At 40.6% G+C, this 19,290-nt stretch overlaps 1 protein-coding gene across 1 annotated transcript in view; it reads left to right on the plus strand.

Moving 5' to 3' along the window:
* LOC126392938 (potassium voltage-gated channel subfamily H member 7-like) overlaps positions 1 to 19,290 on the plus strand; it is a 57,081-nt gene extending 37,791 nt beyond the window's left edge. The window contains exons 9-15 of the mRNA XM_050048710.1: positions 2,924 to 3,176; positions 5,548 to 5,771; positions 7,761 to 7,848; positions 8,009 to 8,170; positions 11,217 to 11,373; positions 13,763 to 13,943; positions 15,431 to 19,290. Coding sequence (XP_049904667.1) covers positions 2,924 to 3,176; positions 5,548 to 5,771; positions 7,761 to 7,848; positions 8,009 to 8,170; positions 11,217 to 11,373; positions 13,763 to 13,943; positions 15,431 to 15,742 — 1,377 coding nt within the window. The 3' untranslated portion in view covers positions 15,743 to 19,290. The remainder of the gene's footprint in view (positions 1 to 2,923; positions 3,177 to 5,547; positions 5,772 to 7,760; positions 7,849 to 8,008; positions 8,171 to 11,216; positions 11,374 to 13,762; positions 13,944 to 15,430) is intronic.

Here is a 19,290-nt window from a genome sequence, read left to right on the forward strand (position 1 = left end):
GTGGAAAAAAGTTTTCGGACACCCTTAAAATTTTACATAATCTCAAATATTATCATGAAATATTTGTGGAAAAATCTTTTTTGTGTTTCAAAAGGTGTGGCTGCATTAGACAGATACAAACAAATACAAATTATATTTTTTTGTTTATTGTTTACAAGAAAAACTAACAAAACTAAATTCTTGACAGTTTCAATATGTCAGTTCTCAACATTGTCGGTATCAAAGTCAACAAATAACAGAGAATGTGTTCAAAACTGAACAAAAAATAAATAAACCATCACATCATCAAATTAATATTTAGTAGTCCTGCCATTGGCACGTAGTAGAGCTCTAATCCTGGCTGGCATGTTCCCCACGAGCCTTTCACACTGTTGAGGGGTAATCTAGTCCCATTCTTCTTGAATTACTGCTTTTAATTCTTCTAAATTCTTTGGTTTATGCTTTGAAACAGACCTTTTGATAATCCACCACAGATTTTCAATGGGGCTCATGTCCGGTGATTGAGCTGGCCACTCTAAGACCTGGATACTGTGCTCCTGCAGCCAAGTTCTACTGGCCTTGGATGTGTGGCAAGGGGCATTATCTTGTTGAAACATCCAGTTTTTACCTCGACGGAACAGTGCACGCGCAGAAGGGAGCATGTGGGTTTCGAGAATGGTACAATACTTGGTAGAGTTCAATGTGCCGTCACAGACAGTGAGATGACCAACACCAGCAGCACTCATGCATCCCCAAACCATGATACTGCCTCCACCATGCTAGACAGTAGGTACTGTACATGCTGGAGATAATGCTTCGCCTGGCCTTCTGCGTACCCTCACATTAGTAGTAGGAAGATAAAGCTGGAAACTGGACTCATCTGACCACAAAATCTTCTTCCAATTCCTGGCTGTCCAGTTCTTGTGTGCCTGGGCCCAACGACGCCGGGCTAACCTAACACTAACAGTGCGGGTAGAACACTGGACACCAGTTTGGTTTGACCACTGCTGCTGAAGCTCCTGTGATGTCATTCGGCGGTTTTGCCTGCACATGCGGATCAGGATGCGGTCATTTCTTGCTGAAGAAACCCTTGGACGCACAGATTTTGGTTTGTCTTCCAAGCTGTTGGTTCGTCTGTATTTCTGCAGAGTGTATCCAACTGCTGAAGGACTGCATCTGCACTTCCTGGCTATCTGGCGGCAGCTGTATCCTTCCTGGCTGAGAATCTTTATCTTCAGGCGTGTTTCCTGCGTTAGGTTCCTTGTTTTAGCCATTTTTGTGTCTGAAGAACTTTCAAATGTGCTGGCTTTATGTAGACACGAAGCTTGGCAACAAAAATTGTGTCTTTTAATAAAAAGAACGACCTTCATCACTGGTACCAAAATGACCCAATACTCAAAATTTCTTATGTATTTTTATGGAACCAATCAATTTTAAGTTTTTAATGGCTTTTTTAGGATTTATTTAGTATTTTGGCTGTGACTGTACTAAAAGAAATTGCACTTGAAGACCTAAGAGTGATTCTTAATGCAATATTTCACAAATGCATGGGGTGTCCGAAAACCTTTTTCCACCACTGTATATAGATACTGCAAGCAGTCAATTCTTTCCTTTAAGGAGATACATTCACCAAAAGTCTGGATTGAATCCATGGCTTCTACAAATGAATGGATTTAGGGCATAAAAATGGTGGCTTCTTTGTTGCTCTTATTTATCACACAATACATTTTGTCCTCACTCTGATATTATGTGTTAGCAGTTGAAGAAAGGAAAGAGACAAAGCCAAAACTGAGCAGGCTTTTTGTGTTTAGCTCAGGGGGAGGTTACATAAATCCAGGTGGCAGTTATTTTTACATACTACATCTGTTGTGCAAATCCCACATCAGTAATTGTTACATTTGGATGTAATTTCTATGAATGCATCTTGAGTAAAGGAGCTCTATGCAATTCAGAGCATATCTATGATTCAGAGTATGAATCATGAGTACTGGGTTCTCAACATGGAGGTGGCTCAGCTGCCGGCTAGCAGCTAACAGGGCTAACAGTGTGAACGGTGCTTACAACGGCAACAGTGCTGACAGAGCTAACGGTGTTAACCAAGAGGGGAAACGGAGGGTGAGCGATGCACTTATTCAGTGTTGCTGCTCCACCTCCATGGGTATGGACAGGGTTATGCTGCGTTCACAGTCAGGCAGACCAAAGATAGCAAACAGGGAACTCCTTCTGGACAGTACAAGAAAAACAAAGTCTGACGTAATGGCAAGATGGTTAAAAGAAACATGCATGACGATATGTTACAATAGTGATGCTGCATTGTTTAGAATAGATAGAATATATTAAATAAATAATTTTGTATTTATTATTTTATGTACTTTTACTAGAAATGTCCAGTAATTGTCCAGGTTGCCTGTGTTTTGACCTTGCGTGAAGGAGCTACGTAACATCTAGTTATAAATTACGGTTGATAGGTTCAGAGACCGCAGGCGGATCGTTTACCACATAAAAAACAGAGAAGCTCAGATAACAACACACAAAGAGGGAGCGTGACTTCATTCTCTGTTCAGGATGCCATTACTCCACTATGTCTTTGCATAGCAAACACTTAGCTGCAATATTAATGCACTGAATGTTGCATACAGCTCCTTTAAGTAACACCGGAGTGTCCTATTACGATTAAGATTTTCCCTCCGATGCACTAAAGATGTGATGTATCTGTATCAGACAGTGTTTAATGGGTCTATGACTCCATACCACGTTTGTTTTCATCCCATGTCCTTATCTCTGAGCCGTTGTCACACTTAATTACAACTTCTCTTAGTAAAAGTACATTCATCTCAACACATTTGCAGCTCACAGCTTTCCACTGGCTCGCGGAACGATCTCTTTGAGGATATCAGACTCAATATTTTGTGCATGTTGCTCACGTTTTTTCTCTGCATCCCAGGTGTTAAAAGGTTTTCCTGAGTGCCTGCAGGCGGATATCTGCCTTCACCTCAACAGGAATCTACTTCACAACTGCAAGGCGTTCCAAGGAGCCACCAAAGGCTGCCTAAGGGCCTTGGCCATGCACTTCAAAACTACTCATGCCCCTCCTGGAGACACTCTGGTCCACAGTGGTGATGTGCTCACTGCTCTTTACTTTCTATCCCGCGGCTCTATTGAGATCCTGAGAGACGACATTGTGGTAGCAATCCTGGGTAAATACATCTCCTTTCTGATTATGTGAATGTGATAATGGGCAACACTAGGTACTGAGTGCTGAATTAATAAGAGACTGTTATGTATATCCTATAAAAAGCTAAATATGTTATGGGTGGATTTATTTTGTCCTTTGACCCAAGATAGATTGTTTTTTGTCTGACCTTTCACCAGTGTCTATCATCAGAATCATGAATGTAGTGGCAGTCTCTATTGTTCTGAAACCTGTGTGAATAACTGTGAAAGTCACCTCCCTGTTGTATTGGAGATCTGTCAGCTGATTGTGTGTTGAATGTCAGTGTCAAACCTGTTGAGACAAAGAAAAAAAACGTTATTCTGCTGCTTTTGGTCAAGTCAGATCTTGGAAAAACAGAAATGGTGGTTCAAACTCATATTATTATTATTCTTTCCAAAAGTAAATCTATTGTCAGTGCTATCAATATGCTAAGATTTAGCCTTTGGATTATAAAAGGGGGCACTTACATAAAGGTCACTAATATCCAAGTATGCTTTTCAGAATGTAAGACAATTGCTAGAAAACACACCTTGCCTTTAACACACATGTTTTGCCTTTTGCCTTTTGTGAAAGCTTATTAATTATGTAGCTTGTTGTGATTGATTGAAAGATCTGAATTATTGATTGAGGTAAGGTCCTACTCGGCGCAGGATGCTTGATATTTTCAAATACGCGGCGATGCTGCTGTCATGCGCTCAGGAAAGGAGAGGTAGTGCAGTTTCCCAATGGGCACGCACTATTTCAACACAGTAATACTTACAAGGAGGCTCAGCATGACTTGTGTGCACATCAAAGAATTAACTGTTATAATGCGAGTCCCTCAAATGTGAATAATTTTCAGGGTTATTGCGGCAGCTTAACCACTTTCGTGTTCACACATTTTGACAAGAATGGCAAGGTGTGCCAGCCGTCCCCCATTTCTGTCCTCTGGGCAATAAGGCTGTCCGTGTGGCAGGTTTGAGACGCTGACATTTCTATTAAGTGGCTCCATGAAAGGCTGTTTGGCAATTTCAAAGAACACGGTGAAATAGCTGCCACTATGTTTGACAGCAGAGGGAAATGAGTTAAAGCTGCAAAATAGGGATTATTAAAAAGGGCAGAAAAAGACTCAACTGACTAAAACAATCGTCAGCTCTATGTGTGAAATGCTGTTTTGCCTCAGTGACATACAGCAGTGATACTGAAGACTCGTTGCTCTGATTAGAATAATGAGTATTTATCTTTTCCTCACGGGTGAACCACAGCCAGGTGCTACAGGCCAAGCCTGGATTAAACTTGCCATTATTCATGAGATGAATGCTCTCCAAAGCTGCACCTGACAGAATGGGGTTTAAGATTAGCAAAAAACTGCTGCATCACACAAAACCTATTATTAACAAACACACTGGTAAAGTCACTGATCTCATAGACCAGCCCATTTATATTTGATTCAAACATAATGCTCCATCAGCAGTATTTTGCTCCAATTTGTGAAAACCAAAGTGTCCCAGCCTCTAACAAGGCAGCACTTAGGCAACAGCGCTAAAGCATTTTCCTCTTGTAATGATACCAAGTCCAACAAGGCCACTAGCATTGTTCAGCAGGTGAGGAATTAGTCTCTTACGCTGCCATCCAGGCTAATGATGAACTAAATCCTTGTGCTGAAAGCTGCATGTGGGGGTGAGATACACCACTCTGTGTGAGGCTGTCCTCTGTGGTAGAAAGGTGTCCGGCGCATGCTGTGAAAGGCACACTGGCAGCCAACATATCATATCTCTTTCTCCTGAACCCCTGCTTACAGTGTTGGCATTTGGTGAACTCTGGGACCAACAAAGGGATGTTTCATCTCAGACTTTAAATCACACCTATAGCCCTTGTGCAAAAAGGACCCTTATTTCAACAGAGGAAACTCCGATGGTAGACTTCACAACTTCCTGGAAGTTTGCTGAAGAACTGGCCTCATTATGTGATAGCCATTATTAACACAAATTTCTCTTTGAAGTACACAAGTGTGTCAATCACAATCAAACCCTCCTTTCCTTCCACATGAGAGTTGCTTTGAGTTAGCCATTATTCCTCAGCATAAATAATGGATCAAAGATAGAAAAACAACCGATGCACAGACCTTGGGAAAACATCTAGACAGAGAGGGAAGACTGTTTGAGTTTTATTATCCACAAAAACAAACACGTCTGTGCCCTTTTAGTGAGAGCCTGAGGAATTGCGAGATAAGTCCCTACAGGAAACAAGACACAAATTATTCTCCATAATGCGCACGACTACTTGTAGAAGTCGGTGCAGGTAACACTGACATTTTTCCCCATCCCAGTGAAGCTTTAGAGAAGATTTACTGTCTCTGTGTGTGTTGATACCAGGAAAAAATGACATCTTTGGAGAAATGATCCACCTCTTTGCCAAGCCTGGGAAGTCCAATGCTGATGTGCGAGCTCTGAGTTACTGCGACCTGAGCACCATTCAGAGAGAAGATCTGCTGGAGGTTATAGACATGTACCCAGAGTTTGCTGACTCCTTCTTCAACAACCTGGAGCTCACCTTCAACCTCAGAGATGAGTCTCCAAAGGTAGATGATATACTGGTGGTAAGGGACCTACATCTTCCTACAAGTATTCACATTGTCATTACTAAACTCATTCACAGTTATATTATTCTATTTGTAGTATACTGCAATATTTTATTAATTTTCTAACAATTTGAAAATGTATGAATATTTGTCACTAATTGTGTTGCAATCCAAATTCCAACAAAGTCGCGCGCTGTGTAAAACATAAATAAAAACAGAATGCAATGATTTGCAAATCCTTTTCAAATATATTCAGCTTAATACAGTACAAAGACAATATATTTAATGTTCTAACCGATAAACTTTGTTTTTGTAAATATTAGGGCTGCTCTCGGCATCGGCATAGTCGTCATTTAGGGCCATTAGTTGACTAGTCGCCTGCATGTTTACTATATTAATCAGTTCCTTGAATTATATATTTGGGGCTTGGCGACACAATGGTTTGAGTTCAAGGTCTGAGAAAGAATAGTCTCAGTAACATTGTTAACACTGTGCTACATTACAGAGAAATACAAAACCGTACTAATGAACCTTCATTAATGTTGGCCTATATTTTATCTACAAGTGCACGTCACACACTGAGCGAGCCGCCTGTTAATGACGCTGTCGGCAAAGCAGTAATGATTGTGCTAAGTGGCTAATGGGCATGTAGCTACTAACATGTTTCAGATGATACGTCATGTTTGTAGTCGACTAATGAAGATGAGTTTACATATCACCTTGGGTTCGTCCTTCACCTTCTCAAAATGATCCCACACTTTGGATTTCCTGCCCGACATGTTATTAACTAGCCTGTGGAATAAACGCAGGTACCAGCCCTGCAAATTAGGGGCTGTACACATGCCACGTTTTCCGCCTGGTCGGGTGTTGGGCGCTACTCTTTTGTACCTTTTTTGTGCCAGTTTTCAAGAGTGTGGCAGCAGGATGCGTCTGAGGTTGTTAAGCAACCTTAACAAGCACCATATCATAGCCTATTTACCTGAAATCCTGAGTGTAGAGCTGATGTTCTTTCAGGTGCTGTTTATAAGTATGTAGGCCTATCGTCCGTGGGACAGATGTAAAGCTCTGGGTAGCCCTGCACTAACGTGATCTGTTTTCTGATCTGATTTCTGTATTTATCAGGCTGAATATTTACTGAAGAAGGGAAAGATATCTGTCGGCTGTAGCTGGTTCCTAACGTGACTCCTGTCTGACTGCTGAGTGTGGCCTCTTCCTGTGTCTGTCCTTTCAAATTAAATTCTCACATTGTCCGGTCATATAGGTTTTGATTTATTTTGGCAAGGCGCAGCTCGTAATAGAGTTTCACGTTTGTTTGTTTTTTTTCTTTTTTTTTCTGGAACTAAGCAACCAATTAAATTTTGCCGACTTTTCTGCTCGACTAACGTTTGGTCGACTGTTAGGGGGCAGCCCTACTAAGTATACACCACATTTGATGCCTACAACATTCCAAAAAAGCTGGGACAGGGGCATGTTTATCACTGTGTCCATCACCTTATCTTTTAACAACACTCAGTAAGCATTTTGGAACTGAGGACACTAATTGTTGAAGTCTCAAAAATAAAACTTCCTACTCAATGGGCCAAAATCCCATCTGAACACTGTGAGACGTTAGTTTCTTCATACAGAAAGCATCCAGAATCTGGCATTGCAAACAAAGACTCCTATGAGAACTGAATTAATTTCAGTTACAAGTTCAAATACTTTTTTCCCTGTATCATTCCACTTTATTGCACATAATTTTTATGGTTTTAAACATTAAGATTTTTTTACCGTGCACTGTTATTGAGCTAATTCCAATGCCAGGTCTAAATTTCATGTGAATAGCTGCATTGGAAATATGTTTAATGAAAAAAAATGTTGACAAGTGAGTATTTATTTACCCCACTGTATGTTAAAAAGGATTTGCAGATCATTGTATTCTGCTTTAATGTATATTTTATACAGCATCACAACTTTTTGGGACTTTTTTCTTGTAAATAGTAGATTCTAATGCTCACATTGTTGCAGCCCTCAGGCTCACAAGGTGGTGATTCAGATGGCGAGGGCAGTAAGAGTATTAAAAGAAGGATTTCCTTCACACCAGATGTGTCTAAAGGTAAGTGGAAACTAAACTGCACAGGACCAGTACAGCTTCTTGTGGTTGGAAATGTGTTTGCTGTTATTGTTTACTGAGTGGAGCTCCCTGAGAGCATCTATTCCATAAGGAATACAGTACAGTGTTATTTCACTGACTCCTGTTGATTGCCGTGCTACAGGGGAAAACAAGGAAGTGGTTAAAGACTTGAGGAGGGAGAGGGGATCTAACTCGTGCCTAAAGAGAAGTTCAGAAGTCCTCAGTCCCTCTCCACACAATGCCCCAGCCCTGGGCTCAAATCTTATTGTCAGAGACAGCGTGGAGAGACGACCGTCTTTTGAAGGTAATACATTTTGTTTACTGATAATTATGCTAATATAATCTTTGCTGTTTTGACAAGAACACGTAAAGAAGTGTTGCTAGGGGTTCCTGGGTTGTGCAGGGCAAGGACATACAGTAGACCTTTTTGCTGCAAAAGCAACTCCCATTGAATAGATGGAGATGATGTGTGAAGATGGCTGATATTTTTCCAAGCTTCCAAGGCTGATTTGAGTAATAGATCCATGAGTTTAATGGCTTATATTACAGCATAAGATAAGACAGGATTTTCCAAATTAGGGAGAAGTATGTATATCATATATGCTCAACATAAATTCATTCTGCACATTAGTGAGCAGACAGCCAATAGGCATACACACTGAGCATAGTCCACTTGCTAGCTTGGGAAACGTATTGTAACACTGTACCAATATTAACTTTATTGAGGACATGCATTAAAAGGTAACAATAACGTCAATATCTCATTTTGCTTAAAAGTGTTCCAACCCACCGCAGATTTGGCAATGTTGACTCCATGGTTATGGCCTTAAGTTGAATCAAAACATAGTTTAATATGTATAATCACCTTTCAACCCTTTATTGCATGTCTATTGCAGTGCACCATCATATTTAAGAACAGCCAATCCACTGCCCCACTTAATACCATAGAGACAGGACGATGACACTGAAGCCGAGAACAGCCTCACTTGCAATTATTCTTTAATGCTGATATCTCTAGATCAGTTAATTATTTTGTTATCCCAAGATAACGAGACAATCAACCCGTTATCATGCGAAACAAAAAGGTCATTTCCTTTTATTGCTTAATGTTTATCAGAGATCAGGAGTGTCATGCCAGATGGATAGATAACATCCTGACAAGTGCAGCCACTCATTTTAGCTGAACATGCCAGATCAAGGTGTATCTATTATCGATTAACATAACAGACTGAAGTTCAGTCAAGGTTGAGTTCAGTTATAAATCCTCCCCAACAGTCATGACAGTGATCTTGAAGCTCAAATCAGGTGTGATCAAATTAGGCAGGCATTTATTTTGAATTATCCTGTGATCTCGATTAAACCAAAATAGTTTTCTTGTGATGAATTATCTGGTTATCATGAGAAATCTGTCTTTTGTTTTCTCAAGAATCAACTTAAATTTACCCGTTACCACAAGAAAACAAGCTTTGTTATATTGAGATACTGAGATAATTAACTTATGATCTTTTAAAAAAAAGGTAATTGCAAGCACAGCCGCTTCCAGCTTCGGTACTGTAATGTGGCATACAGCTAAGAAAGACGTGATTTAGCTCTCTCACAATTTTTAAAGTCTTTGTCGTAGGAGCTTCACATGTCTGACATTCATGCCTGTATTAATCTTCCTGAGACCCTCACAGTTTGGGTTTGGACCTTTTACTTAATTCTGCTTAACTTAGACCTGTGGTCCTCGTTTGTGGACACTTTTTGTACCATCTAGTCGTAGCAAAAGCACAGTACACTAATCTATGTAAAAACAAGATAGCAGCTATTTCTGCCAAGTCAGTCTGCAGCCGATCCCAACACAAAAACGGACAAGGTCCAAAACCTGATCACATTTAATGGTTGAAACTTGTTTATTTGTGATTAATAACATTTGTAGTTTGATATGCCATTGCAGTTTTAGCAATGGTAACAAGCTAAGATGCTGTTAATTAGAAATACTCATTTGAAGAACATTGGAACTTAATCATCATCTCGTTTTAGGACATCAGGACTTTATTCTTATTAGGTCCTACTAATCCCAATTAGCTAGGAGAAATTAAAAATGCATACCAAACAAAAGTTGGGGTCTGAGGAGGATAAAGGGGCCCACCTTTTAAGACGTACATTTCCTATAATGAAAAGTGTCTCTTAATAAGGCAGTATGCTTGACATTGATCAGCAATCTCAGTTGCTCTAAAGGGGCAGACACACCAAACCGACATTAAATAACTAACTGCAACAAAAGCCAATTGTTGCGTCACCCCACGTCGCCTGTGCCTCGACCAAAAAGTTGAGCACACCACAAAGACTACAGCCAATGGCCAACCAGCACGTACATGTCATGCCTGGGTGAGAGGAAATAACTCTCCACACCAGTAGATGGTGGTAGTCTCTGGCTGGAGAACAATAATCTGACCATATATTACAAGTTTGTTTTGATCTCACTCCCTCTTGAATTTTGCCATTTGTTTACTTTCCTCACTTCAGTTTTTCCTCTTGTGCGCTGAGCTCCACTGCCAGTCAGACTAATTTTACTTACAGATGAGCTCTGCCGTCAATGTCGCTGATTCAACATGCTAAATCAGTGCGGGATACACCACAAAGGCTATAACGATAGATGCTCACTGACAGTACAACATCAACCAATGGCCAACCCTCGGCTTGGTGTGTCAGGGTCTTAATGAAAACAGACAAAGAATTTTTTTTTTTTAAAAAAAAGTGGAATTTCCAAACTTACAAGAGTGTGGCTCAGAGCTCTAAAATACACTACAATAACCAAAGTGATATACAAATAGCCAGATTTTGCATGGGTAAAGCCCATCACGCTGACAAGCCAAGAAGTACAAGACAGACAGTAGAGGACAGAGACAGAGGAAAACAAAAGAAATGGATGACAGACTAAAGCTATTGTTAACCTCTACTGCTGGAAAGACACAGGCCGCATGAGGGCAAAGGTAAGTGCCATCCATGTTAAAGGTAAAGGTACATCACGCCAGTGCAAATCCTCCTGCACAGACTGCTGTACCAGATAGTGTAATCACAGAACTCAGCATTTAAAATCACCAAAGAGGCTCAACACATATCACTGGACAGCAAGCTGAATACTAACAGGTGCTTAGCAGAGATAACAACAGGGTTAGTTTGCTACTAGAAAACATTGCATTAATTCTCCCAGTACAAGGACTTGATAGATTACAACAAAGAGCCTACACACAGCTCTCCTAGAGATTAATTACGTTCTATTTTAGAGGGGGGTTTTTGTTTAGTGATGACGTTGTTCTGACCCACATGTGAGGATGTAAAGCATGCGTGTTGGTTTGGCTCTCCAGATCTGTGCTGTGATAAATGGGCCTGTAAGAAGCCTACAGACTACCTGGATGAGTCAGCACAGTTCCAGGACCTGAGAGAGGACGATAATTCTGCCAGCGAGATCACGTATGGAGAGGTGGAACATCGCTTAGGTCAGCTTCAGGAGCACTTAAACAGGTACATATTTTCAGAGTTAGCATACAGATGGTTGATCCTCATTTAATTGTCATTAACTGTGCATTACACCAGAAGGTAAGCTTTACTGGTTTGTAAAACCAACGAATGATAAACGTGCTTTTTTTAATTTAAAAAAAATGCTCTTAGTCTCAGTGGTTTCTTTGTGTCACCAGTGCAGAAAATGTTTTTTTTTTATCATAGCTTTATCATTTCAGTCTAATAACTCATGTCAGACGGTGGCATTGGTTGAAATTTGATGCCCACTCGCTACACTTGGTGTTAGGACACAGTGTAACTGTTTACCAGACGGACCTGGAGACTGTATCAAATAATGGTAGATATCATCTTGTCTCATGTCAGTGCCACGTGCAGGATAGCTGTAACCGGAACAGATAGAGAAAGAGCACACACAGAAATACACCAGTAATGTAATTTAAACAGGGGTCTTTTTTCCTTCAAGCACTTTAAGTTTGGACACTTTAACAACATTTTGCGGATAATGCTGAATAAATTCGATTTGAAGTGGAGCACTTACAGTATTTTTATATTATTGTTCTTGTAATTTTATTTAAGTAAATGTTTCTTCCGCTGCTGTTTGTCTGACACAGTAGCCTAAGTGGTTGGAAATAGGCTGAAATAGTCGAAACCTTGACCAAATTGACTGAAATTTGATCCTCAATGTCATTCTTTTGCTGAAGTGGGTGATGCATTTGTTTCTTTACCTGAATCCATCTGTATTGTGTATGTATGCCTTGTCTTCAGCTGCACCAGGGAAAGCCAGGAGGCACAGTTAACTCCATAAAAGCCAGAGTAATGAGCACGATTCTGCACGTTTGTTGTTTAAACCCACAGATGTTTATCTCAAATTGTTGGCAAGTTCCTAAAGTTACCAAGGAGTGAAAGGGATTGATAAAATGTTTTTGCAGAAGTGCGTAAAAGCACTTTTTCAGGCACAAGGGCATCACATTTTTATAGTTTTTGGTCATATTCGGAAAAAATACAATTAAATTTGTAATCTTCTTATTATTTATCCTACCATTACATTTTCAGTTTGTGACTTAATGATTATGGAGTGCTTTATTTTTTAAAGTTGTCACCTCCCACACTGCTTAAAAGTAAGCCACACTTCCTCTGCGATCACTGGCAACGCGTAGTTCAATTGCCAATGTACATGAGTAGGTGGTGGAAGGCAACTCGCTGGCAGAAGCTGTTGTCGGACTCAGAGTGGGTGGCTGGATCTGCTGGAAGCAGGATGTACCGCTGCAGAACCGGAACATATTAAACGTGAGAATGGATTGGTAAAACATTTTGCAGAGCAGTAATCAGAATCTAATACTGATGACTGAGAACAAAATGTGCCTGAAACGTCTTGGAATAAAAGCCACTCTCTTGCTAAGCTCACTGTAATTGAAAGGATAGATATGCAAATGAGCTACCTTTGCTGCGTTTTACAGTCTCATTATTTTCTGTAGTGGAAGATCGCATTGGCTGTAGTTTTAACAACACACCTGCAGCCAGCAGGCCACCTGAAATAGACACAAATGAACAGCGGGTGGTATTTTTAGCTGGAATTATTACAGAGAACGAGGGACAGCATCACGGTGCTGGAAATAACGGGCTGGCTTATTTTATTTAGCACAAATAAGACATTTTATCCACTGCACTCTACCTGACCTTGTTTTTTTTCCCTAATGCTAGCTGGCTGCAGGATGAGCAGCACTTCTCTGTCATTTTGTGTTTTTGTGGCTTTGACTAGTCTGAAAGGATATGACAAAGAAAAAAATGTTGGTGTAGCATTCTCTTCAGCAAATACATATAAATAGCCAAGAAAAAAAAATCAGTGCTGCACCTGTAATGAATGTCTGCTGTGTGGCTGCTTTCACTTTGTCCCTCATCGGTCATAACCTGGTAAACAAACACTGCCTCTTTATGATGGAGCAGCACAGTAAACCAGGGACCTAACATTTGTCAATGTTTATGTACATTAGTGGGAACACAGGTAATTAAAGGGTTATTCAGCATTACCCAATTTTGCCTGACAGCCTAAATATAGACCTTGGCTGAAATCTACTCATAATTAGATTGACCAAATGAGTGTGATGCAGTCATTTCCACAGTAAACGCTGAATTCACACCTCCCACAGAAAGCTCATTATCACTCCAAGCATGAGCAGCGTCTTTCGTCTACTACTCTGGCAGAATGTGTTTCCACACTTGTACCATCTCATTTGTCCACCGAGGAGCACAAGCTCCATCTAGTGCTCAGTGAAGTACAACTGGGTGTGTTTTCAGCTATTACACTATCACGACTTGTCAGAATTATGCATGAATCTCCTCCTGCTTGTGACTTTTTGTATCTCTCACTTCGTTTTTTTCTGTTCTTTTTTAGGCTGGAGACGCAGTTGATGACAGATATTCAGACCATCCTGCAGCTGCTGCAAAGACAACCGACTCTGGGACCTCCAGCCTACAGCACTGTGACTGCCAGTCCAGACTATCACAGACCTGCCGTGAAGGTTCAGCCAGTTGCTCTGACTGCAAGCCATTTTTTCAGCCATACGGGAACTCAAGTAAGGAAGTTTTAGGCGGTAGAGACTGTTCCCCCCCAAAGTTATTTTTGCACACATGTTCATCAAGCATCAAGTATTTTTTTTTCTGGCAGAGCACTGATGTCGTGCATCAGCTGGCTTTTACATTCAACAATCACATACTCACCAAGTCATCCGTGGTGTTCAAGCAGACAATGAGACAGTCTCTATAAACTGACAAGCTCCCACTGTTTCATATTGTTTTGCTCCAACCTGTTTTGATTGATTGGTTTGTCTTCCACCGTGTTTACCAGAAAGTCTGGACAGTCACAGGAAATAATCTGAGCCACTGTCTGACACCATCAGAATAAGCCTCACCCATATGGGAGTCAAACAAGTCGTACAGTTTTACGTATGTGCAACTGTTTGTCTCGGCATATTTTTTAGACTGTTGAACTTAATTTTACAAACAGTAGTTTGTATTTAGTTTTTAAATATTACTATAGTTGCTTTTTTTCTGTAAATTATGACATCACATTCACATTCTGAGTCATTTTTTGTTAACTTTTTTTCTAAAAGTAGGTACCAAGTTGATACAAAATATTGATGAAAAATAAAATGTTGATTAATAAACCTGATTCTGAGTTAATACAGGTCCATTAAAGGAAAACGTAGATATTTTTCTTTTAACCAGGACCCTATTTTTCCATGCTTTTGTGTCTAAGTGACAAATAAAAACAATAACTTTAGAAATTGTTGGAAATTGATCCAGAGTCGAATGAAATGGCTACAGCCGGCAGATCCAAAATAGGCTGCAATGTAATGGCTTGGGGCAATCATGCACAGGTAATTAAGGTCCACTTAAAGTGCTTGTTTTTGCCATTGATAGGCTCTGATTGTTCTTGTGTCTGACAACATTATGTAAAGGATCCCTACAAAGACAAACCTTTTTGTTAAAGAGATAGATACTTTTTGGTTAATCAGAAATAGCCCAGAAATCGCTATCACCAAGCTCACCAGACTCCATTTAAATAAACAGTAATTTTATCATAAACACTTAGTTCAATCTGGGTAAATGTGATCTATAACTCTATACGCACTAAAATCACTGTTAATTTAAATGCAGCCTGATGGGTTTGGCCATAGCGATTTTAGGACTGTTCCTGGTTAAACGAAAATGATCTCAACTCTTTGAAAAAATAGGTCTATCTCTGTAAGGATCCTTTTCATAATGATGTCAGACATTTATAATAACAATAAGAGTCTGTCAATGGCAAAAACAAACACTTTCAGTGGATGTAAATTGGCAACAATGATGTATATTTGCCAGAAGTAATTACATTGAAGCCTCTTTCACCGCTGCTGACAGCACACTCTCTCAATACTGGACCAATTTCAAAAACTATTGTTCTCATTAGTCACTTAGACGCAAAAACATCTGAATATAAGGTCTAGGTTAAAAAAACTTGGCTCTATTTTAACTCCAATGCAGGCAACTAAGTTGTATATTCTGCTATTGTTCTTTTTAGGGCCCCAACCACAAACTGGAGAGGGCCATTCAGGAATCCAAAGACTCTCTGTCGAGCTTGGCCAATGTGAATGCACCCATCGAGGGCAGCCTTACAGCATTGCTCGTACAAAGACATACAGAGCCACAGCAGCAACAACAGCAGCAACAACAACAACAGATCATAGGGCATCAACAGTCTGCACTGATTCTTCTTCCAACTGAGACCTCTTTGACCTCCTCCACCTCTTCGTCTCCAGCCCCTTCTGACTCCAACCTCAACACCACTGGACTCCACAGACCGGTCTCAGACCAAGAGTTTCCAAGGCCATAAACCTTCTAGCAGCACGGTGTTCTACTATCTGGGTTGTAATGCTGTAATTACTTTATAAGTAGCAGTTTTTTATAGGCATGCTGGCACAGACATCTGTATTGTTCATTTGCAATGGCTTGGCGATAGTAGTAAGTTGGGTTTTTTTTTTTTTTCATTATGCATGTGGATAAAATACTGTTCGCTGCAGTTAACAGTGTGTTAATCAGTTTTCTGCAGTTATCAGTGTATTAGCAATGGTTACATATTGTAACAGTAGTTCTATATTCACACAGAAGCCCTCTTATGGACTTTTTAAGCACCACACACTAAAAATGTACATGTAGATGCCGAACCAATCAGGATGAATCATTCCTCCACACAGAGAGTGGCCCTACAGGATGACAGCACTTTCCCATTTACTACATCTACAGCTTCCTAACTTAATTCAACTTAAGCAGCAGGGGTGCTGGTGAAAGAGCTCCACTTGGTTGTGATAGAACTAGCACTACAACCAGTGGTGTAGTGGTAGCTGATTAGGTGGGTGTACTTCTATGTAGATGGGTAGGTTACAGAGGAGAAAGTGGGTATACTCATATTCCAATGGCTTTTTGGTTGATAGGTGGATTTACTGTAAACAGCTAGAAAAAGAGGAGGGTAAACCCTGTGTACCTGCATATACCCTGCACTACGCCATTGACTAGTTACAACACCTAATCAACTTTGTGTTTCACCCAGGCGTTGTACTCTAATGGGCTCTAATGGACTCTGAACCACGCTTTGTGACTTAACATTTTATGTCCCAATACACAATTGGTCACACTAGGCTGGGCTGAGTGGACTACAAGGCTAGAGTCAGCCATAATGCACATTAGGCTTGGGCGGTATCAAGGTATTACAGTATAACGGGATATTTAGAAATCCTGAGGGTATGCTTGTAAATACCCTCAAAAATACAGATGCTCCTCTTTCTATTAAACTGATACGGAGATGCTGTATTGAGGTGATGCATTGTAGAGCACAGAACGCACCACCAGAGGTCAGTCTCTACTGGTGGAACAGGCAGCTAAGCTGAGAAAGATGGCGACTGCGAGTGGTGGGGAAAACGTTACAGGACTGCCCCTGTTCGGGAGTATTACCACATATAACTTTATACTGAGATGACTTCTTTTAACAAAGCAGTTTATGAGCCACATGATTTTATTCAAAACATCATTTCCATTCAGTCCACTGATGTGTTGGTAACTGCCACAGCAACAATCGGCATCAGTCCCTCCAGCAAGAAGGGCGCCTATTTCTTATGTACTCAATATTCTATGGGCCATAAGTATTAAATACAGCAATACTTGTCTAGGTAAGCTAACTGCATGTTAGAAATACAGCATTGTAAGCTAGGTAATGACCTCTATCACCTCTAGCTCAGCTTTTACGTTTTTTTTATTGTTATTGTTTTGTTTTTACACAAATACTGTCATATAACGTATACCCTTGTGAAATGTCAGCAAGGTATAAAGGTATGAAAAAATAGATACCACCCAAGGCTAATGAGCACAACACCTACTGTTTGCAAATTGGGTTTGCACTGTCACACAAGCACCAGTCTAACTACATCACAACTTTTTTTGTGGACACTGAGAAACTGGCCTGACAACCTTGACCATCAGACAAATGTGTCCCTCCTTCAATCAATACTTGCTAAGCAAGAGGTGCTGACTGACCCACATACTTCACACTAGACGGGTCCCAATGTCCAGCACTCCATGGATAGTGTCAGATACAAAGATGGGGTAAGAGTAGCTTCTCAACACCCAGGCCACTACTGTACCAGTAAACCAAGAAGTGCATGCAATGTATGATTCCTCAACATCTCTGTAAAGGGACTTATTTCCTTCCTAGTCCAGCAGAAGGCGAGGGTGACTAAACCCCTACTGAAGGTCTCACAACTTCTCCAAAGTCCTGAGTGCAGGCCAAGAGCAAGACAAAAGTAAGTCACCAGACAGACAAGGTGACAATCGGAAGCCACCAATCCTTCACCACCAGTACTCCTTTGCAGAAAGCAAGGGAAGGAGGCAGTAAAAGACCACACAAAGATCACCCCACTGTACATAACAGAGATCTAGGGTCCCAGGACAAACACTGCCAAGAGAGTTCCTGTCCATGACTGAGAGAGAAGTGAAATGTCTTTGACATAGTTAACAGTGATCTTTTCCTTGGTCAGATTTTGCCAACAACCTTCAAGTCAACTTTTCCCACACTTTCATGTCTGTAGTGAGAAGAGGGAAAGGTTACATCTCCAGAAGCTGAGTGTCAACAGAGAGCAGCTACTGTACCACTCACTGCCAAAGTCCCCCTAGAGACAGGGCAACACAATTGATCACTCAGCTCTCTATACTCCAGTCAGTGAAGAAGGGGAAACAGAAATGGAGACCATGACTGAAGATTGTAAATGCTGGCTTGAGGCAGTCCACTTCTGTCACCAGGATGTCCAGGGAGTTTGCAAGTGCAGCTTGAGACTTGGAAGCAAGACTGAGCCAAAGCTAGGACCCTGCACTACTTTGTTTCCTCACTGCCATTATACACGTATTGTATGAGGCCATAGGCGGAAACACATACAGTGAATTTCCTCCACCAGGGTGCTCACCACATGAAAACCCTCAACAGTCACTGATGAACTTGGCAAGTCCCATTAGAGCCCACTAGAATCGAAAGCCTGTGTGTGATACATATACCGACAACCACTTAAAGGGCCTGCATAGGAACAGACTATACAAGCTATTTTCTGCAGCTATAAGTGTAATACAGCATTATTACAAAGGTGTGAGAACAGTTTTTGTTATCCTTAGTTGTATGCCCGTCTTCTCTGAAGTGTGACTCAGGGGTTATGGAAAATTGCACTGCAATACACAGTACAGTATCAAGTATACTGTAGTTTTCTTCTATAAACAATGTGCATTATTATTGCGGTCACTGACGTGCACCTACTGTACAACATTAAGCCAACAGAACACACCATACATGCTTGTCGGGGGGGATATCATAACCTGCAGATTGAAGAGTATTCTGCTGTTATCCCAGAGCTATGCCTCTGACAAACAAGTATGATGTAGGTATTTCTACATGGCAGTGCATGTGTTTTATATTTATATATTTACTGTTTTGCACTGCTTATGAGCCCAAAGTAGCACATGACAATATAAAATGATGTCAGTATATTTGTCTCTTTTTAGGATGCACTCTGTTGAGGGAGAGGGGGGAAGGGGGACGCATGGAAAGTTAGAACTTGCGCATAAACAGGCCCCAGAGAGGGTCGTGTGCCTATACAACCAATCCAAATGCTAAGTCAGCATCTTCATGTATACATAACCATAACATCGACGAAGCATATCGTTTCCCTGTACTGTTTTTGTTGGCAATGTACAATAAAGTTAAAATGTTGTTAGACAATTGTTAGAAAACAAATACATCACATTGCAAGATGTAAAAAAATGTATTTTTTTTAACTGAGTAAATTATATGAGAAACTCTTTAGAAAAACTGTAGTACATATGTTTGTTTTGAAGCTGTTGGAGCAA

Source organism: Epinephelus moara, chromosome 7, assembly GCF_006386435.1.
Source record: "Epinephelus moara isolate mb chromosome 7, YSFRI_EMoa_1.0, whole genome shotgun sequence".
NCBI lineage: Eukaryota > Metazoa > Chordata > Actinopteri > Perciformes > Serranidae > Epinephelus > Epinephelus moara.